Source organism: Ananas comosus, linkage group 3, assembly GCF_001540865.1.
Source record: "Ananas comosus cultivar F153 linkage group 3, ASM154086v1, whole genome shotgun sequence".
NCBI lineage: Eukaryota > Viridiplantae > Streptophyta > Magnoliopsida > Poales > Bromeliaceae > Ananas > Ananas comosus.
The window spans coordinates 1,502,095-1,525,390 of record NC_033623.1 but is presented as its reverse complement, the minus strand read 5'-3'; the positions used below and the strand labels follow the sequence as shown (position 1 = coordinate 1,525,390).

The window sequence follows — 23,296 nt, the reverse complement described above, 5'->3', positions numbered from 1 at the left end:
TTTTTCGTGCTGACGTTCTACCGACTGCCTAGTCAAAGAGCACAAGTGTCGCAAAATACGAGAAATATATTTTTTTTTCCCAAAATGGCGGATCTAAGCTTGGTGGGAGAGAACATAATAAAAAAGCTCATCTTTTATATAAGCAGAGCATACATAATTAAAAACTAATATTACTAGATGTTGCAACCATAATTAAGCTTGGTGGGAGACAATAATAAAAAAGCTCATCTTTTATATGAGCAGAGCATACATAAAAACTAATATTACTAGATCAACAACCATCACATATATAGTTCATCTAAAGGCTATAATCTACGGCTCGAACGCGAATCGGCAAGTCCTTAGGGAAAGTTACCAGAGCAGCTGAGACGGGGTGGTCGGGCACGACGGATTCCCAGTCATAGTTGAGGATGAGATAGTGAAGTAATATCGAGATCTCGACCCTTGCGAGCTCAGAGCCCACGCAGTGTCGGACGCCACCGCCGAAGGGGAGCAGGTTGTTCGCCTTCTTCACATCCTTTGTATCCTGCAGGGAGATCAGAAGCATACATCAAAAGAATCATTTGTGAGCTTTTAAGTTGTCATAATTTGCTGATCAAAATGTACAAAATTCTGGTCCAATTTGTACAACGAATTAACGACCCCGTTATCCTATTTTCAATTTATTTGATTCAAGCAATTTGATAGCTCTATCTTTGAAACAGTGGGAACACGCCTTTTACCGAAGGAATGATATAATTGTGCCATGCAAGTAGGGATGCAAATAGATTTGAGTTGGTGGAGCTCCCACCCCAATTCGTCCCGAATGGGTCGGTAAGTGGGAACAAAAAAAATAAAAAAATATAACCCATCCTGAATCCACCCCGATTTGCTAAGTAAATGGAGCAGGAGGCAAAAAACCCTTCGCTTCTTTCAATCCACCTTTATCCGTCAAAAATTCGCTAAAAATTCGCTCCCGCTCTGATCTGCCCTGAATGGGACGGTACGTGGGAGCCAAAAAAAAAATAAAAAATAAAACCACCCCGAATCCGCCCACCCCAACAAGAAATGGAGCGGGAGGAGCCCTCCCGTCCCCAGATCTTCCCCGTTTGTATCCCTACATGCAAGAGACATCGGATGACTCCCTTTGATTGTATATTAAGTAGTTGTTATATATAGAACTGGCAACCCAGCTCGCTGTTCGCGAAACCAACTCGTGTTTGACTTGAAATGTGCTCAAGAAATTTAAATTTCATAATTTTTTGACATCATTTACCTATGAAGCGAGTAGTCTAAAAATGAACAGCTGGAAATAAAAATTCATAAAAAATAATGATAAAAGACTTAAATTTAAGATCAGAGATACTGATCTTACTCTAAATAGTAAAAAAAATTTTAAAAATTTCATAAGATTTGAATTGTCGTTAAATTCACAAACGCATTACATCGACCATTAAAATTGTCAATTTTGAGATCTTTTGATTACTGGCCAAATGATATCGAAAATTTATAAATTTAGTTTCCAAATACTTTAAATAGTTTAGATCAAGTCTAATAGAACGATCATCGCGATTTGAAAGCTGCATCATTGAAACAAATTAGTAGTACGGAGGCCTCTGTGCTACCGATAGTATACCAGCCTAGTTTTATATATATATATATATATATATATATATATATATATTATATATAGTTCGTCTCGGTACTTTCGAAAGTACGGGAGCTCGTGCTTGTAAGTTGTTTCGATGATAGGACGTCCGATTCGACGATCGGCTCCGTTAGGTATGATCTATCCTATTGGAATTATCTAGAAACTAAATTTTATATTTTTTTACATCATTTACTAAGCGATCAAAAGGTCTAAAAAACGGTTATAGCGACACTTTTAATATAGGTACATGTCAAAAAAGTGCTGCTAGCGTAAAATTACCGACACTTTTAAAAAGTGTTGCTATATGTGGAGTCGCTAGGTATATAGTGACAGTTAAAGAGTGTCGCTATAACCTAAAAGAGTGCTGCTAATTTACCAACATTTATTTAAGCATTTAGCAACCGTCGAAACTCTATCTCTTTGGCTGCGGTGGCGAGGAGGACGACAGGAAAGGCTCTTTGTCTAGAATTTCAGTGGATTGAGTGAAGAGAGAAGAAAAGATGGTAATTAATTTTTCTATTTTTTTTTCTTTTCTGTTTGTAATCGGGCCAAATGGAACCGGGTTGTGTGGTACTGATCTTACTCTAAATAGTGAAAACTAAATTTTATAAAAATTTCATAAGATTTGAATTGTCGTTAAATTCACAAACGCATTACATCGACCATTAAAATTGTCAATTTTGAGATCTTTTGATTACTGGCCAAATGATATCGAAAATTTATAAAATTTAGTTTCCAAATACTTTAAATAGTTTAGATCAAGTCTAATAGAACCGATCATCGATTTGAAAGCTGCATCATTGAAAACAAATTAGTAGTACGGAGGCCTCTGTGCTACCGATAGTATACCAGCCTAGTTTTTATATATATATATATATATATATATATATATATATATGCTCTTATGCTTTCGAAAGTACCGGAGCCTCCGTACTTGTAAGTTGTTTTCGATGATGGGACGTCCGATTCGGCAATCAGTTCCGTTAGGTATGATGCTATCCTATTTAGAAAAAAAAAAATAAAAATAAACTAATATAATATAATTATTATAGATATACAGTAAATATTACTAAGAACGAGAAATAAGACAGAAAGGTGACTAAAAAAGGTCTACAGATAGCAAGAGACACTTTTAAAATAGGTTACATGTCAAAAAAGTGCTGCTAGCTAAAATTACCGACACTTTTAAAAGTGTTGCTATATGTGGAGTCGCTAGGTATATAGTGACAGTTAAAGAGTGTCGCTATAACCTAAAAGAGTGCTGCTATTTACCAACATTTATTTAGAGCATTTAGCAACCGTCGAAACTCTATCTCTTTGGCTGCGGTGGCGAGGAGGACGACAGGAAAGGCTCTTGTCTAGAATTTCAGTGGATTGAGTGAAGGAGAAGAAAGATGGTAATTAATTTTTCTTTTTTTTTCTTTTCTGTTTGTAATCGGGCCAAATGGACCGGTGATGGTGGTTGAGTAGAGTAATCTTTTATTTTTGGTTGGATTGGGCTTTATATTTAGGCATTAGTAGATTTTTTTTAAGTTTTAGGATAAATGGGACGCTTACTCAAAAGTGTCCCAAACATGTGTCCCCATAATCTAATTCTGTTGTAGTGATATAATTAATAAGTGTATTATATTGATACATATTATTTATATTTAAATATTATAATAAATTATTTTTGTTAAATTTAAGTGTAAGTAAAATTGCAAAAAATAAAATTAATTTTGTAAAAAATTATTTTTGTTAAGTATTATAATATATTATTATTCTAATAAAATATTTTTATAACAAACTATTTTTTATAAAATTATATCTTATATCAAATTCAGCCATCACTTTTTTCCTCTATTCTCTACTATTCCATAAAATTATACAAACCAAATACAATTTCACTTTTATTTTTGACTATTTCGGAACAGTAAGCTATTCGAGGGATAAAAAGAGTTATCATAATATTCGTTATCCTTGAACCAAACGGGGCCTATATTATATTATATTTATTTTTGTATATTGTATATACTCTATTGCTTTTGGAAGCACCAACTTTTTGGTGCTTCCAATTTTTTGGCACTTGGATCAATTTTTTTGCAGTTTGGATGGTATAAAATATGGGACCCATATTGGGCTGCCATTGTTGACTAGATCCAAATGGATCCACGAGCGAAAAAGTTGGAAGCACCAAAGGCTCGTGTATGGCTCGAGCTCGCGACGAGCTTAGCCCATCTTGAGATTGGCTAGCAATTTATTCGAGCTTGCTCATATTTAGCTCGTTTAAAAATAGGCCAAACTCAAGCTGGCCCAGCTCGCTCATGTTCGGCTCATTGATAGACCTAGTTACATAACAAGCTATATTTGAGACTAGTTTTGTACATTTTTATCTAAAATAACAAGAAATTACAATTGAGACCAGTTCTATATGTTTTTACCTACAATAACAAAAAATTTTCATTGATATAGAAATAAGATGGAGTGGAAGTGTGGAACTTACCCATCTCCATGGATTGAATTGCCCTGGGTTCTCAAACACAGAGGGGTTCAAATGTACAGCAGCAAGATGGGCTACCACAGTAGTTCCCTCGGGAATAAAATATCCTGCACATAACAATCCAAACATGCAGTTTATAAATCAACTAATCTATAATGTAAGCAAAATCCCACACAATTAATAAGCAAATTGTGCAAATAAAATTTCTACCTTTGAACTCAACATCCTTCGTAGCCTTCTTCCACAGATTCGGAGCAACATTTCCAATCCTTAGTGTTTCGCTAATCACCTTTACCATTAAAAAAAGAAACAAGATTAATTCAAAATTCATGGGTTTTTAATAGTTTTTTTCATTGTTTTAATGCGATTATATGATCATACATTTTGTGTGAACCTCATGTTCTTGTAGTCATCCCATGTCAATTTCTCCTCACCATTCTCCTTCTTTGATCTCATGCATTCCAAGTGCTCTTTCTGTAAATATTTTTATATACATGTAAACACACTAATTAATTTTTTCTCTTTTTTTTTGAAGTGCCTTGCTAAAAATAATATTCATGGAAACAACTTTTTTGAGCGTACGTACCCTCATCTCTTCTAGAGCTTTAGGGTAGTTTTCAAGAAGATAAAAGACTAAGCATATTGCAGTTGAGGTTGTGGCCACACCCCCGAAAATGAAGCCCAGGATGGTATCACAAATGTTCTCCCAAGTGTAAGTACTCTCCTTCATAAGACTCCCAAGAAGATCATCATCTTCCTCATCAACACTTTCTTTAGCCTTCCTCTGATCCAACTTCTTTTTGATAGCTTTAATAATGTTAGGCCTAGCCTATGTTGCCCCAGGACATAGAGAGAATGCATTTAGTTAGAGAGGTTACAAAGTTACTAGCATAAAATAACTTTGAGAGAAGAAAGGAAAACTTCAAAATGAAACGTACCCTTGGTAGACATAGCTAGCTACAAACGAGTTAGGTCTATATTTCACTGTTTGAGATCCTCTAGTCTCAATGAATTAATGAGATATATATATGGTTTTCTCTCTCTCAAGGATCGAGGCACACGAATTTCTCATGAGTTTCTCTTTTTTTTTTTCGAGTATTTTCTGTTGTATGTTTTCCATGTACATTCACAAGCTCAATCGTACATTTATAACAGTTCAAAACATATTAAAACATAAGGTTAGAAGATTAGGCCTAATAATTAAGTGTTTTATTTGTTATTCTAATGCAGTTAAAAAATCTCTTTTCTTAGCTTTTCAAAATAAAAGCGAGATAAATACAATTATACTTTAATTAGACAACATGATAATTATCTAATTGAACGCGACCATGGGTGCACTCGATTCAGTATAACCGAACATCAACATTAACATTATAGTAGCTCAAAAGATTAATCATACGAAAGCAAAGTATTGTATTTTGAATCGCAGATAATAAAAAACAAATATTATAAACTATCAAGGGGCTTTTGATTTATATTATTTTTACTTTCAAAGAATTGAAAAGGACCATAACATTTATGCATTTACCTTTAAAGCCTTCCTGTACATAGATCCGGGAAAATTAATGGGAGCTGCATATAGTCCCTTGTAGAATGTCACGTAGTCCCTCAGCAATTGCTCAGCTTCTGGGTCCTCTGGGGTTAATCCCATGGCTTTTTTCGCTACCACATAGAATGAAAACTACGCATCCAAATAACATTTGGCGATCATGATTTGTTAGTTTCTTTTTTTCTCATATGGTTTAACTTTATATTTATTTTGGATAGAGAAAGAGTGTAAGAGAAAATTAGAAAAATTGTTTTCCTCTCATTGGAATCAACATTACCTTTTTTTGGATGGATAAAATGCTATATATATGAAAAGTACAATGAGAGAAAGCACTGCAAAATAGTAGGCTTCTTCTACAACAAAAACAAAAGCTCCAAATAAAAGAAGCGGATTTCCAATTTTAAGATTATATTTCTACTTTTTCGTTGCTTCAAAAACTCTAGACTTTCTATAATGAAAACAAATAAGACACGGAATGAAAAAAAGAAAGCAGAACAAGACATAAGAAAGAAAAAATATTTCTCTCAAAAGGTCAATTTAGTTTTATTCCCTCTCTCTTGTTACTTTTTTTCTTCACTTTCTCTCTACTTCTTTCCTCTCTTCATTTTCACTCACCTCACATTCTCTCGCATATTCTACTCTCCTCATTTTCTTTCTCCTTACTTTCTCTCTCTTAACTTTTCTTTCAACCCTCTTTCCTTCCTTCTCTCTCCTCATCTCTTTCTCTTTCCTTATTTTCACTTGCCTCACTTTCTCTCTCATCCTCTTGTCTCTGTATTTTCTTTCTCCTTACTTTCTCTCTCTTAACTTTTTCTCTCAACCCTCTTTTCTTTCTTTCTCCTATCTTACGAAGTTTTCTGTCTCCTCAGTTTCTCTCTTAACTTGTTCTCTCATTTCTTTCACTCTTCTCTTTTTCTTTTCACTTCCATTCGCGACACAACCAAGTATCACTAAATTCTAGTGGAGTAAATTTACTCATTGGAATAATAATATTTAACCTTTTAACTTTCACACTCACACCAATCCAACCCTTCAACTTTCATCGTCATACCAAACAAGCCCTAGAAAGAAAGAAAAACTAGGAAAGCTTATTTTCTTTCTTTTTCTGTAACGTCCCGCTTCCCAGGGGGTCACCTATCTTAGGCCTACTCTAATCCTATCACATTTAAACCTCTTGATCTCTTGTGTCTACCTACTATCCAAAATGTTATACCTGATATATACGACTATTCAAATCCTGAATGTGTCACATTTTCTCTTAATCCATCCAAATGTAGAATTAACGAACTCGCATGTAAGTAGTAAATAAATTGAAAGTGAAAAAATTCATCACCTTGGTTGCGAACTCTCTCACGTAAATGATCCCTCCCTTGTTCGAGGAGGCCATGAGGCCCTTAGCAAGGTGCTCGATGTAGCGAACGAAGTCGGCCTGCTGGCGGAACATGTTGATGAAGGGGACGATGATGGCCTTCTTGTGCCGGTAGACATCGCCTATCAGCATGACTAATGCGAAGTCCCCGATCAACCTATGAATATGCGCTGGTAGGTTGTTTCTGAACAACCTCATTTCGTTTTGCATCACGTACCGGTTCAGCTCTACATCCGCCGACACCACCATCATCTCCCCGAATAAGTTCATGCTGAACACCTTCCCATACCTTCGCAATCACAACATAACAAATTTATAAGTAAATTCAATGAATGAAGCAAGTAGCCTGCTACCTATTTCTCAAAAAAAAAAAAAAAAAAACAAATTTATAAGTAATGCTATTCGCACATTCAAAAGCAAGTTTAAATCGTACAAATATTCGTTCAAGAGCCAATATCTTCGCACTTACTAGTCTTCTCAATCTTCGTTTTCATATTAAAACCCAAAAGATGTCTAAATCTTTTGGATGGCTGGATGTGAGATTTATAGTCCACTTTCGGATATGTAAGCAGTATATTTCTTGTTATTGTGAAACAACCGTTGTACTCTAAAAGTTTAAGCTGTTAGAGAACGGTGTTTAAACATTTTTATATTTAACACTCCCCCTCACGTCTGGGCTCGAGACTTTTTAATCGGTCCATGACGTGGGCTTGAATTAAATGGGTGGGAGAAAATTAATATGCTAGGAGCCTGGCATGACTCGAACTCAGGACCTCCTGCTCTGATATCATGTGAAACAACCGTTGTACTCTAAAAGCTTAAGCTGTTAGAGAACGGTGTTTAAACATTTTTATATTTAATAGTTATTATTGTTATTATTAGTAATAACAGCCGTAGAAGAAAATGGTTTTTTTCCTTTTTCTTTTTGGGTAAATTTTGATTATTTTTATGTCTTATTTTGTATTGTTTGTTGCAGCTGATTAAACACAAATTCTGTATGGTGAAGTGTGCAAGAATGATAATGAAGTTCTCATAGTTTAATTTTTTTGCTTCTGCAGATTTTATTTAGCAATAAAAAAAATTATTAGTCGGCATTTGGCATTATCTATAAATTCTTTACGAATTTAAAAGTTGAAAAAAGTTCATTTTTAAATGCTTATATTTTATTGCCAAACAAAATCTCCAAATATAAAAACTGCAAAAAATCCCCTATTCGCCGTTACACTCTTTTGCGTAAAATGTTTTTTGTTTTTTGAAGAACAAACTAGTGAAATGACAACAACACCATGTCAAATGGTGCCTTAATTAACTTCTTTTGGATTTGAGTTAGAATGAAATTAATTAATCCATCTAGTTGTGTTCATGAAAGGTAAGGTAGATCAAGCACAGTAACCTCTGTGCTATCAAGTCATTTTCAATACTAAAATTTTCGAATCGAAGATCCGCTCCATTAGACTTAATTTAAAGCACTTGAAGTATCTACAAAAGAAAGTTTGCGATTTTTTCAAATTATTAACCAAGTGATCGAAGGGATCAAAATTATCAATTTTAATGGTTACGGTGAGCTATTTGCAAATTAACAATCATATAAAAATATTCAAATTATGTAAAATTTTGATACAAAATTTTTTATACTATATGAAACAAGATAAATATTTTTGATATAAAATTAATTTCAAAAAAGTTTAGAAGCAAAGGAAAGTTGTTTCCAAGTATCTTATTTTCAGTTGCCAAGTAAATAACTTAGATGAAATGATTGCAAGTAACAAGCTCGCTGTCGCCTCCTACACCTTTTTTATATACAAAATTTTATTTAAAAAATAAGAAACAAATACGATAGCCTTAGTTTTTCTACGTTTTGGGAAGAGGAGATATGTTCATGGATCATCATCCATCACCTTGAGAGGTTCTGCTCCATGAAGCCACCAAGAGAGGAGAGGGGACGAGGCTTGTAGAAGGAGAAGAAGGAGCCAACGAGGGGCCACCCCATGGGTCCAGGTGGGAACATAGGGTTCCTCTTCTTCCTGTAGCTCTTCAAGCTCTGAGCCACAACAATGGCTATGGTGGGAGATACTATGATGGTGAAGATGATCACCAACACTGTTGATGGTGATGGGAACGTCATATCTCTCTTTTTTTTTTCTCTCTCTCTCTCTCTCTCTCTCTCTCTCTCTCTCTCACTCAGTGAGTTTGGGACAATTAGAAGAAGCATATGTATATATATATATAGAGAGAGAGGGAGAGAGAGAGAGAGAGCAAGGCTGCTCTCCTGAGTCGTTTTTAATGATGGAATTTTCGAATCGACGATCGGCTCCATTAAACATGATCTACCGCATTTGAAGTTTCTAGAAAATAATTTTTGCGATTTTTTAATATCATTTACCTAGTGATCGAAGGAATTCAAAATCCATAATTTTTAATGGTTGATATCTGCCGTTTTCAAGTTTAACGGTGTAAAAGTATTCAAATCAGATGAAATTTTGGTACAAAATTTTTTATACAATCTACAACAAGATAAATATTTCTGATCGAAAATTTTAGTGCTATATCACCACTTTTTATAGAATTTTTATTTTTAGCCGTTAAAAATTATTGATTTTGAATCCTTTCGATTGCTAGATAAATGATATTGAAAAATCACAAAAATTATTTTCTAGAAACTTCAAACACGCTAGATCAAGTTTAACGGAGCCGATCGTCGATTCGGAAATTCCATCATCGAAAACGGCTCAGGAGCACGGAGAGAAAGAGAGAGAGAGAGAGAGCTAGGCTGGAATACTATCGGTAGCATGGAGACCTACGTGCTATCAAGTTGTTTTCAATGATCTGGCTTCCAAATCAATGATCGGCTCCGTTAGACTTGATCTACACTATTGAAAGTATTTGAAAACTAAATTTTATAAATTTTTAGCATCATTTACCTATCAAACGAGTAGTCTAAAAATAAACGACTGAAAAAAAATCTCCTAAAAATAATATAAAAAGACTTGAATTTAAAATCAGAGATACTAATCTTACTCTAAATAGTGAAAAAAAAATTTCTATAAAAATTTCATCAGATTTGGATTGTTTTACATTGTTCAATTTTGAAGCCTTTTGATTACTAGCCAAATGATGTCGAAATATTATGAAATTTAGTTTCCAAATACTTTTAATAGTATAGATCCAGTCTAACGGAGCCGATCGTCAATTTGGTAAGCCGCATCATTGAAAACAATTTAGTAGCACGGAAGCTTCCGTGCTACTAATAGTATACGGGCCTAACTATATATATATATATATATATATATATATAGAGCATGACAGCTGTGCTTTTAGGAGCACGAAGGCCTCCATGCTCCTAAGCCGTTTTCGATGATGGAACTTCCGAATCGACGATCGGCTCCGTTAGACTTGATCTAGCGTATTTGAAGTTTCTAGAAAATAATTTTTTGCGATTTTTCGATATTATTTACCTAGCAATCGAAAGATTCAAAATCAATAATTTTTAACGGCTGAAAATAAAAGTCTTTATAAAAAGTGGTGATATATCATTAAATGTTCGATCAGAAATATTGATCTTGTGTAGATAGTATAAAGAATTTTGTATCAAAATTTCATCTGATTTGAATACTTCTACAACGTTAAACTTGAAAACGACAGATATCAACCATTAAAAATTATTGATTTTGAATCCTTTCATCACTAAGATAAATGATATCAAAAAAATCGCGAAAATTATTTTCTAGAAATTTCAAATACGCTAGATCAAGTCTAACGGAGCCGATCGTCGATTCGAAATTTATCATAAAAAACAGCTAAGGAGCACGAAGGCCTCTGTGCTTCTGAGAGCACAGCAGCCCTGCTTAATATATATATATATATATATATATATATATATATATATATATATATATAATAATATATATATTAATATAACTAGTATAATATGGGTAATACGGAGTCCTTTTGCTATCCAAGTTATTTTTCAATTGTGCGATTTTCAAATCAACTATTAGTTCTGTTAGACTTGATCTACACTATTGAAATATTTGGAAACTAAATTTCATAATTTTTCGATATTATTTGACTAATGATTAAAAAGGTCTAAAAAATGACCGATGTGATGCATTTGTGAATTTAAGGGTGTAAAATAATCTATAATTAAAACAATCTAAAAATTTTAAGGGTGTGATTTTTATATTACAGTAAGATCAGTATTTCAAATTAATTTTTTTTAATTCTTTTATCATTATTTTTTATGAAATTTTTTCTCAGTCGTTTATTTTTAAACTAGACGTTTGAAGATAAATGATATGAAAATTATAAATTAGTTTTCAAATACTTTCAATAGTGTAGATCAGTCTATCGAACCGATCATTGATTTGGAAGCCGTATTATTGAAACAACTTGGTTGCACGAAAGCATCTGTTACCGATAAATACCACGCCGGACTATATAATATATTATAATATATATATATATATATATATATATATGGGATAATTGTCTATATATCCCTCAAAATTTTTGAAATATTCTATTTACTCCTTTTTCTTGTTTCAAATATACCTCTTATATATTTTCTCTGTTATTAAAAAAAACCTATGCTGTTAGTGTCCATTAAGTCATCTCGAGTTAAACTTGAGTTAAATTTCTACCATGGTTAAAAAATAGTAAAATATATATTTTGCTTCCTAACTTAAGGACAAATAAGAAAAAATGGCGATGGTAGAAGATATATTTGAAAAGGCAAAAAATCAAAATAGCTCTTTTGTCCCTAACTTACGGACAAATAAGAAAAGTTGATGACGATAGAAGTTTATATTTGAAGGGCAAAATGATAATTTCATAGAGATAACATCTGTTACTAACAGTCCACTAACAGAATTTAACTCTAGAGATATATATATATGAAAGACTTTGAAATATTAAAAAGGTATTTTTAATAGGCTAAATTACAAAAAATTCTCCTGTCAAAATTTAATTTTTTACTTTGCCTAATTAGAAAATAAAATATATTCACAGGAATGTACGATGTTAACTTTTTTGACAAAATGACTAAAATGCCTCTCATTCTTTGTCTTCTTCCCAGCCCTTTTTCATCCACAGCTCTTCCTCCTCCATCTTTCGTGCCTCTCAATTCCAGCTCCAACTCCGCTAGCTCCATCTGCTCTCTACTCCTCTTGCACTCCTCGCCACCTCTTCATTTGGCGACGGTGGAAAGAGGTCGGGGTGGACGGGAACATAGGGTAGGCGAGGGTGAGACTGCGGAGGAGACAAGGGTATGGGTGTGGGCGTGGATGGAGATGGGCGAAGGTGAGGCGGCAGAGGAGGCCGGCGAGGTAGCATGGTCTAGGACGGCATCGGTGAGAAGGCAGGCGGGGCTGCTGAGAGAATGGATAGAAGGGTAGTTCTGATATAAAAAATATATGATAATAGAATATAGACGGAACCCTAACAAAGCACTGACGACGAGGTTCGAAGTGAACATTTCTTATTTTTTAAGGAGACAGTGTAAGTTTTTAAATGATAGGATGGGAGGGAGATGAAAAGAGAGTTTAACAGAAGCGTTTTGTGTAATTTAGCTTTTTTAATATTAGCCTTTTATAATGGATAAATAAGAAAGTTGAAAATTTTTTAGAAGCATATAAGCAATTGCTCCTCTATAAAATTGGGGCTATGGGTACTAACACGCATGGATAGCCCCCTTACTTTACTATCAATGTTTAAATTTATTTGAGTTTTGTCGACTAGTGGCACTTTTAACTTTAGACTTTGAATATACCGTTTATATTTATAAATTTAATTCGTACATTTTATGTAATTCTTGCGACTATAAATTTATTAAAATAAATAATTATTTTAAAATTTGAAACTAAAATGCTGTTGATTGTTTCAAGCAAACAAACTAAAAAGCTGAATAATAAAATCAAAATTTTGAAAGATTTGATAGTCAAATCAAAATTTCTCATAGTCTAGAAAACTTTAGATACCCTTTCTACAATTTACTATCTTTTTATTTTAATATATTGTGATTTTAATTGTATTACTTAAGTATTCTGTAATTTTTCTGTTTTAGCTTTTCGTCAGCATAGTCAGTTAAACCTGTCACATAGGGATGCAAACAGGGCGGATCCGGGGGCAGGAGAGTTCCCCCACCTCCCGCTCCATTTCTTATCGGGGTGGGGCGGATTCGGGGCGGGTTACTTTTCATTTTATTGTTGGCTCCCACTTACCGCTCCATTCGGGGCGGATCGGGGCGGGAGCCGGATTTTTGACGGATCGGGGCGGATTGAAGGAAGAAAAGAGTCTCCCACCTCCCGCTCCATTTACTTGGCAGATCGGGGCGGATTCGGGACGGGTTATATTTTTTTATATTTTTTGTTCCCACTTACCACCCCATTCAGGGCGGATCGGGGCGGAGCTCCACCAATCCGGATCCATTTGCATCCCTACTGTCACATGGTGTGTCAGTGTTAGTTTTACAGATAATTTCTTAAAATTTTAAAATACATAAAAAAAAACTCCCACTTCTTTTCTTTCCTTTCGGAATAAATAAAGAATCAGGATTGGAGAATAGGATGGATCTGCCTCTCCTGTACTATTCAGATATCACTATTAGGTCCTTGTGCATTGTTTTTGGCAAAGTACATTGGTCCCGTGAACTTTCGCACTTGTTTCTTTTTAGTCCCTAACAATTAAAAAACCTCTTGATTTTTACTGCAAACAAAAATAAGTAGATCATGCATTTTATTAAAAAAATTGTAAAATAATGAATAATAATTGACCCCTACAGACAAACGGTGCAGGGATGGTTTGGGGCCATAAACAGTGAGGAAGCAGTAGTGGAGCCAATTATTTGTCTAGCATTATTAGTATTTTTTTAAAAAAAAGAAAAGCCAATCTAGCAGGAAAAAATGTTATAAAATTATTTTTTTACAGATAATTAAAGGCGAACTTTCAGTCCAATATAACATTTTGGGTGTGGCTAGACCTAAAAAGTTAAGAAAGTCAAGTGTGATAGGACTAGAATAGTTTTAGGATGGATGATTATCTGTAAAGCGAGACATCATACTAATATTCAAAATTTTCAAATTCGTCGTGAATTTTTTTTTTTTTTTTAGAAATAGATAGCATGCTACCCGCTTCGTTTGTTTCATTTAGAAATAAACTTAGCTAGAAATGTGAATCAGCTAAGATTCAAACTTGAGTCTCAGGTACCAACCACCAAGCCTTTTGCCACTTGCTCTAGGGACGGTCGGTAAATTCATCCTGAAATAATTTCTAGTTTTAGGATGGATGACTATCTGTAAAGCGAGGTATCATACTAATATTCAAAATTTTCAAATTCATACTGAATTACCGAAACACCCTTCTAAATTTTAATTTCTATCAGTAAACTTTATTGGCTTGGAGATATCTAAATTTTTTTTTGAAAATCAATAAGGGTATTTTGATCAATCATGAATATATTAAATATTTTAAAATTTTTAAAAATATAAATAAAAATTTTGGTCAACCATTTCCATTTCCAAATCGTATAGCTCCAAACCATTCGGGCCCGGCAAATTAACACGGGGAGAACATTTTTAGGGTTCACAATTTATGAAATTTATTCATATAAATATAAATAAATAAAAAATATGTCGAAAGCAAGTGAAATAGTTGATCAAATTCACCACATGCATGCATTTAATAGTTGCGCGGAAAATTAATTATATTAGTTGCATGAGCAGCATGATTTAATTTTTAAAGAACTCGATCCACGAGCAGCACGATGTAAGTTTTAAAGTACGTATTGCTCATATTTTAAAAACAATTATACGTAAAAAATCTAATTTCCCTTATAAAGAATTGTTGAGATGTCGAGGGAAAACATAGGTTAATTTAACTGAGCAATAATAGACATGGAGATCATGTGTGGAGGGACTTATCGAGAAGTAGGGGAGATTAATATATATATGAAACCAAATACATATTAACTAAGATGATTGTAGGAGCATATATGCATGGTAGTACATTAATTTGAAGCAGTGATTTGCAAGAAAATGGTGTTAATTAATTAATGAGAATTTTAACAGTAGACATGGAGGAGTACTGTGTAGGAAACAGGGAGATTAAAGGTGCAAAATATTAAGTACGTACGATTCATGCAGGTGCCTGTTTTGGAAGTAATTAAACGGAGTTACTTAATGAGATTAGTTGTGATAAAAAAAAAAAGTTATGTTTCAACTTTCAAGTACAGGAGATACAAAATATTATATCTTGTATCTTATTTAATTATGGACATGATTAATAAATATATTTTTACTAAAAGAACCAATATTTTGATAGTTACGTACCTAGTGATACTGGTCAATTTGCACAAATAAATTTGTATATTTTAAACTTCAAATTTATATTTAATAATAAAAAAATATAAAGATAAATTTTTATAATGTTACAATTTAATAAAAATACATATAAAATAAACATCATCATCATTATTATTATTATTATTATTTCACTTCGTATTGTTCTTTTCATCGTGATCATTTATTTATCCGGCATTCTCTTTCCACCCATACTTTCTCAATCCTTCTCATTAAATTTTCATATTTATTTATTATTATATATTTTATTAACTTTTGTGGCCCGTGCATTGGAATTTGTTTATTCATAAAACGTTCTCTTACTTCCCTGCATTTATTAGTGGACTTAGAAGGGTGTAAGCATTTAAACTGCCTAACGGTGTCCACTTTTATTATAGGGTTAAATTCATATAGATTTTCATAAATATAGTAAATTATAAATATATTTTTATAAAATTTAATTTTTATATAGTGTTTTTTTAAAAGTTATGATATTTTCAAATCTTTCTACTAGCTGTTAATCCTATTTTTGACTTCAATTTAGTAATTCTTATCAATTTGTAAGAATCCCTTAACTTTGGTCCTACCAATTTAATCCCCAAACATATAACTACTTATAATCCCTAAACGTTAAATTTTAGGAATTACCTTTTTTCTGGAGTGTTTGATAGATATGGGATCTTGAGCGGTTGAGCAAAATATTTGAATTCACATTGAAAAAAAAAAAAATCCTTTTGAGGCAATTCAATTTTTTGTTTAAATTTGTATTTTTGCTGATTTACTACATAGGTTTGCTAGCACTTATCATCTCCTATAAATATAATGTGATTTACTATAACTTTTTTCACACCTATTCAATCCCGAAATAAGCATGTACTTATTCATACCACTTATTGCAAAAATATTATTTTGAAAACAGATTTTTTGGGACTTTGTCATCGATCTGAGAAAACTTTTCAAGCGTTTTAAGTATTTATAATTTGGGCCTTTTCCGATATTATAGATGTTTAATATCATTTAGAATTTATTATTTTTTGCTAAATTTTGAACAAGTGTTTTATTGTTAGAACTCATGTCTGAAATTTAATTTAAATATTGATATTGTAATTTGAGAGTAAAAACTATTTGTTATACAAATTATTATTGTTTTTTGATTATGACTTATTTTTTAATATTTCAATTCATTGAGTATTTAGTGTGGATCAAATGCCTTTTTCGATATTATAGATGTTTAATATCATTTAGAATTTATTATTTTTTGCTAAATTTTGAACAAGTGTTTTATTGTTAGAACTCATGTCTGAAATTTAATTTAAATATTGATATTGTAATTTGAGAGTAAAAACTATTTGTTATACAAATTATTATTGTTTTTTGATTATGACTTATTTTTTAATATTTCAATTCATTGAGTATTTAGTTGTGAATCAATTAGTATTTTAATATTAATTATAATTACCGCTGTAAGTTTTATTTATCAAATATTTAGTATATTTTTTTTGTGACAATTATAATTAATTATAATGATATTTATAATAGTTATTATTATATAGCATTTAGTAATATTTATTTGGACCGACCGCCGTCCCTAGATACCTTTTTTTAATATATAATTTCGAGTTGTTATTACGTATATTTAATATTGTAGATCCGATACAGGTATATATCTGTATGTGATCCAAAGCGCGTTGGTTTCCACTCTTTCCACCGCACGGAAATTGATGTCACTAATAAATTATCGGCCACGTGATTTTCCTGCATGGCTTTTATCTCGCAATAAATTATTAGCCACATGTATTATCAACAGTTATGAATCTTAGTGACGTCTCACATTATTGGTTAAATATTATATATAAAATTTTTTTTTAAATATTAAACTCAGCGTGTGCCCCAACTATAGGTAAAGAAAATATATATATATTTATATATGTTGGGCACGTCACAATAATATTTTGTTCTGCTCATCAACGACCGGATCTATCTTAAATCATATAATAATATTTCGCTAATGAACTGTGAGATTAGAAACTGTACACGTATCTGATCAAATAATTAATATATGAGCCTGTTTTAAAATATTCAAAATACGAAAAATATTATTATTTTTTTTTTAGAAAGTTGTAACGTAGTTGGTGGCACGATTATTAATGCTTTGGAGCCGATCCCGTTGAATTAGTGAATTGTTATTTCTCTCATGTGCCACATGTTTGGTGGCAGGGAGACAATAAATAAAAGAGAATTATTATAGTGATGACACTATATGGCTTAAAATTTAATATTTTTTATTTTTCAAAAAAATATGACGTTAAATAGGATAGCAAAGTAAAATTTGTTGAAAGTTGTGTGATATCTTGTTTAATAATAAATTTTTACGTTGAAATAAAAATAAAATTATAAAATAGTTAAGTGTAACTTTTTAAACAACATGATGGCGAGTAGAAAACTGAATGCTAATTAAATCGCAAAATAATTAAGTATAATTTTTTGAACAACAAATCGGCAAAGGTCAATGTACCCATTATTTTAAGTTTAATTACATCCAACTACCAATATATTATAATTCAATGTTATTTTGATTTATTATGAACGTCATTAAACTAACTTTTTTTTATCGATTTGTATATTATACTTCAAATTTAATTCTATTTGCTACCCCTTACTTTATTTTTTCTTTAAAGATATCACTAAACCATTGTTTTCTCAATAATCTTTGAACTACGATAACAAATCTTATATTTTAGGGAGAAGCTTTTTTTTTTTGTTTTTAAGAGGCATTAGAAAGATAGCTAGAATATCAAAATGGAGCCTTAATAATAGACTCATTGAAAGATCTATCAAACTATTTTTAACTTTTTTTTTTTTAGTCAAAAGGTGCCTAATATGTGTTTTGCTAATTTCAAGCAGTATTTTTTAGCATAGCTATATACTATTATTAATTCATTGTATGTAATGTAAAGATTGAAAAAACGTAATATTTTAATGGTATATTTGAAAAAAAAAGTGTAATAAATAAAAAACTCTAAAGTACAGTATAAATAATATTATACTATAATTAAGCCTTTATTTTTTGTCCAAACCTGTTTTCTACTATCTTTTTCACCAGGCGAGAGTGGATAAAAATAAATTTTGGTTGATAAAAATGATAATATATATATATATATATATATATATATATATATATGTATAAATTCAGTATTAAACTCTGAGGTGGTAAATATTGTAGACCGTACCTACATATGAGTTAATCATTTTTAGTTCATATTTCGCTCTCATGTATTTTAGGGATGGGCATAGTCTTAAGCTTATTTCTAGCTGTTTCTAATTAGATCAATTTCTTAAGTTCAATTTATTTGAAGAGATTTTAATTGTAATTCACGCATTCACCGTTAAAGAGCAATTTTTTTTTTTTTAGAGAGAAAGATACCATATTATTCGATTCATACGCTCATTTAAAAATAATGTCAATAAAAAAGAATCTGCTCAAAAAATAAAGGTTTATTTTTTTGGAGCTATATGGCACTGGGATTCTCTCAACCAACCACATGATGCACGGAAAAGCCTTTAATCTAGAAATAATGTTAGCTGCACACCAGGTATACTTGCCTACAAATAAGTTAGGGTTAGTCGCGTATAGGTCCCTATAAATATAGTAAATTATAAATATATTTCTGCCAAGATCAACTTTATAATATTGTTCCTGCAAAAGTCCTAATATTTTTAAATATATTCCTACCGTTGGAATCCATTAAAAAATTTCGTTAATTATGGATTAAAAACTAGTAGCCTGATTAGTTTATGAGATAATTTGATATTTTTACCCATCTTATTTATACTGTTATAATTTTTGAAAGGACATATTGTAATGTCAAAATAAAAAATATAAATAGTTCTCCAACAAGTAACAAATCAAGGATTACATTTAAAAAATTATGACTTTTATAGAAACAATATATAGACAATTAAACTTTGTAGGAATCTGCATGCATTTAACCCAATAAGTTATTATAAGTGATTCTTCTTGTTATTTTAGGAGCAACATTGTCACCACTACGCAATCCAACTTGGAACTAAGTTAAATTTTATATATTTAGTTATGTATAATTTTTATGTAATTAATTTGTGAGCGACACACACGCTCATAATTAGATGCGTGCAACCACGTGCATTTAACTAATAAGTCAAGCTTATGAGGACCATTGGAAAAGTTAAACTAAGTTTAAAAACTAGTTAATCCTCTACAATAAAAAAAAAGTTAAGAAAACTAATCTTAATTAATTAAGGAGCTTTTCTTTCTTCTTTAGAATTATTAATTAAGAAAATATGAACCCAACGAATCAAAAAAAGGACATCTGGAATCTTTTTTCCTTCTCTTTTTCTAATAATCTCGAAGACCAAACGTCGCCAAACTTGTAACTAAGAACTAAATTTTAGAGAACAATTTTTATTATTTTCAAGAACAAAAAATATTTCGCTACAAATTAGAACAACTATAAATTTATATATATTTGGATGCATTGGAGAATACTTTAGAAAGTATCCTTAGTAATGTTTGAATAAAAAGTCTAGAATAATATCTAAATATACTTTAAAAATAAAATAATTAATTTATATCAGTATATTTTATATAAAAATATGTTATATGGTAATTTATAATATAATAATTTATATAACAATTTAATTAACAATAGTATAAATTTCAATACAAATTAAAATATATATAATATATAAAAAAATTAATTTTATATTAGAAAAAACTTTCAAATACCACCCCAGTGGTTTCATACTTTTTCACTTTAGTATCATGTGGTTTAAAGTGAATCAATTTAGTACCCTGTGGTTTTGCACTTTCTCACTTTAGTATCCGGTGGTTTAAAGTGTATCAATTTAGTACTCTATGGTTTCATTTTTCTCTTTTCGTCGGCTCCTCTGTTCATATTTTATTAAATTATATACAAAAAACGTCATAGTGTTATCGAATATTTACTTTAGTACCTTTTAATTTTAATTTTGCCACTGATTTTTTTTTCCTTCATTAATATTTCGTTAAATTATATACAAAAAATTCTAGATACCCTACCTAGGTTTATCGAATATTCACTTTAGTACCTTTTAATTTTAATTTTGTCACTGATTTAACGAAAAAAATTAATGAAATGGATAATAAAAAGAGAAAAATAAAACCACATGGTACTAAATTTGATACACTTTATAAACCACAGGGTTTTTATTTTTTTTTTTGAAAGTAGATGCACCGCAGCTTCATTCTATTTTTATTCTTAGAAACTAAACTTAGCGGAATGTGAATCAACTAGAGTTTAAACTTGGACTCGGCGTACCAACCATCAAGCCTTGCACTTGCATCTAGACGGATCCGGGGTTAAAGCTATGATCTATGAAGTAGAGAACATATGAAACCCACAGTGTGGTATTTGAAATTTTACCCTTTTATTATATATTCTTTTTTTAAAAAAATAATTTAAATAATCAATATAGGGTTATAAATTCGGAGAGATTCCCATCTTGTTTCGAATATCAATCATGCCAAATAAAAGATTTGATCCAGGGTACACAACAAGAACCAGGCACAATGTGTTCAAAGATACATGGTCAAATAATATTAATGAAGTATATATATATATAATATACTATATATATATATAATATATATATATATTATATATATAGGAGTTGAAGCTATGATACTTTTACAAGTATCAACCATTCATGGTGCTATTAGATTTTTAAGCATTGGATCTACTTTTGATTATTAATAGCCCTGTAAGGAATTATAAGACTATTCCACCTACCAACAGACCTAACCACCAATCTATTCACTCACATTCTCTCTATCCAAGTGCTAAAACCACAAGGTATACTTCCGCATGATACTTTTACACAAGGTATTCTAGCGGACCTTCGGTTTTTTTATACTAATAGTAACACAAATTGTTTGTTCATTAATATATTACAAATCACAAGTAGTATTAATAGAAAAAAAATAGTGTTTCTATCAACTTTTGATTATTGACTATGAAAGTATTGATTGGTTCAGAAATAAATAAGAATTATAGGAATTAATATCGTTTGGTTCAGAAATAAATATGAATTACTTATTCCTAGTTTAGGTACAACTTCGTGCAACTAAGTAGAAACAAAACTAATTTTTGGTTTAGATACAAGTTCGACTGTTTTTTGAAAATAAGACAAATGATATTTGGATGGTTACATTGAAATAGCAAGAATAAGAGTAATTAGGATTTTAAATTTAAAATATTTTATATAATTAATTAACATCAAAATATTAATTAAAAATAATTTAATAAATTAATAAATTTATTGTCACGTCCCGGATGTTTCATTCTCCGGGCACGCCGACAAATCCGCCGTAAATAAAGGAATTTTTCCTGTATACGTAGCAATAGTTGTATCTGTAGAATATACAATACTACAAACAGTAGTATAGAGCTGCTGGAAGAAAAACAGGTAAACAAAAGCCAGTTTCATATACATACAAAATCCAGGTACAAAAGATTCGCTCCAGCGAGTTATATATACTGCATGTACATGAACTGCAACAGAAACAAAACCACTACTTGAAACTGGTATCCTCTCGAACAGCCACAACTGGGAAGGGCTCTAACCGGCAACGCCCTTGCCACGATCGGTCTCAGAGGCAGCAGCAACTGGAACAGCAGGCTCTGCAAACGAGGAGTAACAACTGGGCGTGAGAACTACTGTAAAAACAAGTAGTTCTCAGTGGGTGGCGCCCTCAACAATCATCGGTCCACTCACTAAGTCTACAGAAAGGAGCAAGAATAGTAGGAAAGCTGGAAAACGTCTACAGCTAACTATCACTATACTATCATGCTCTACTCTAATCATATGTAGTAAAATATCAATGCTGACCCAATCTATTTAGGGACTGTGATACACCCGTCCCGCCTGCCGAAGCAACACTACAACCACCTCTGCTGGGTAGTTAGTGGAGAGTAAGTCCAACCAGGACACAGCGACACCAACGCAACAGCACTAGGCCCGGCTCCGGAGTGGCACTCGTGGGCGATACAACGGCTCTTAGAGTTAAATCTGGTAGTGTAAACATATGACATGTTATATTCGCAGTTTTCTCCTAAGTCAAATCCAAGTCTAATATGTACCCCAACTATAGGTAAATCCTTTAAATATTAAACTCAGCGTGTGCCGCAACTATAGGTAAAAAAAAAAAAAAAAAAAATTGTTGGGCGCATCACAATAATGTTTTGTTCTGCTCATCAACGACCGGATCTATCTTAAATCATATAATATTTCGCTAATGAACTGCGAGATTAGGAACTGTACACGTATCTGATCAAATAATTAATATATAAGCCTGTTTTAAAATATTCAAAATACGAAAAATATCATTTTTTTTTTTTTTAAAGAGAGTTGTAACTTAGTTGGTGGCACGATTATTAATGCTTTGCAGCCGATCCCGTTGAATTAGTGAATTGTTATTTCTCTCATGGGCCACATGTTTGGTGGCAGGGAGACAATAAATAAAAGAGAATTATTATAGTGATGACACTAGATGGCTTAAAATTTAATTTAGGACAAACTTTAATTTGTCCCTTATGTTCCTCTTTAGTTTATTACCAGATAGTTCAAAAAATTAAATTTAATTATCTTATAACTTATTTTTTATTTTTCAAAAAAAAAATGACGTAAATAGGATAGCAAAGTAAAATTTGTTGAAAGTCTTGTGATACCTTGTTTAATAATAAATTTTTACGGTGAAATAAAAATAAAATTATAAAATAGTTAAGTGTAACTTTTTAAACAACATGATGGCGAGTAGAAAACTGAATGCTAATTAAATCGCAAAATAATTAAGTATAATTTTTTGAACAACAAATCGGCAAAGGTCAATGTACCCATTATTTTAAGTTTAATTACATCC

The 23,296-nt window shown here is 31.5% G+C and overlaps 1 protein-coding gene across 1 annotated transcript; it reads right to left on the bottom strand.

Moving 5' to 3' along the window:
• LOC109707100 (cytochrome P450 90B1-like) lies at positions 116-9,224 on the bottom strand. The gene is made up of 8 exons (XM_020228185.1): positions 8,926-9,224; positions 6,992-7,316; positions 5,638-5,790; positions 4,696-4,938; positions 4,491-4,583; positions 4,320-4,398; positions 4,113-4,216; positions 116-526 (listed from the first exon to the last, which is right to left on the bottom strand). The coding sequence occupies exons 1-8, from the start codon at positions 9,150-9,152 to the stop codon at positions 299-301; spliced, it is 1,452 nt and encodes a 483-aa protein (XP_020083774.1). The 5' UTR covers positions 9,153-9,224; the 3' UTR covers positions 116-298.

Bases quoted from the DNA above. Each gene is read 5' to 3' on its own strand.
- LOC109707100 (XM_020228185.1), bottom strand. From the start codon at position 9,152: ATGACGTTCCCATCACCATCAACAGTGTTGGTGATCATCTTCACCATC. The intron at 4,584-4,695 runs GTACGTACGCTC...AAATATTTACAG, and splicing joins AAGCTCTAGAAGAGATGAGG to AAAGAGCACTTGGAATGCAT. The intron at 4,399-4,490 runs GTATGATCATAT...TTAATGGTAAAG, and splicing joins ACATGAGGTTCACACAAAAT to GTGATTAGCGAAACACTAAG.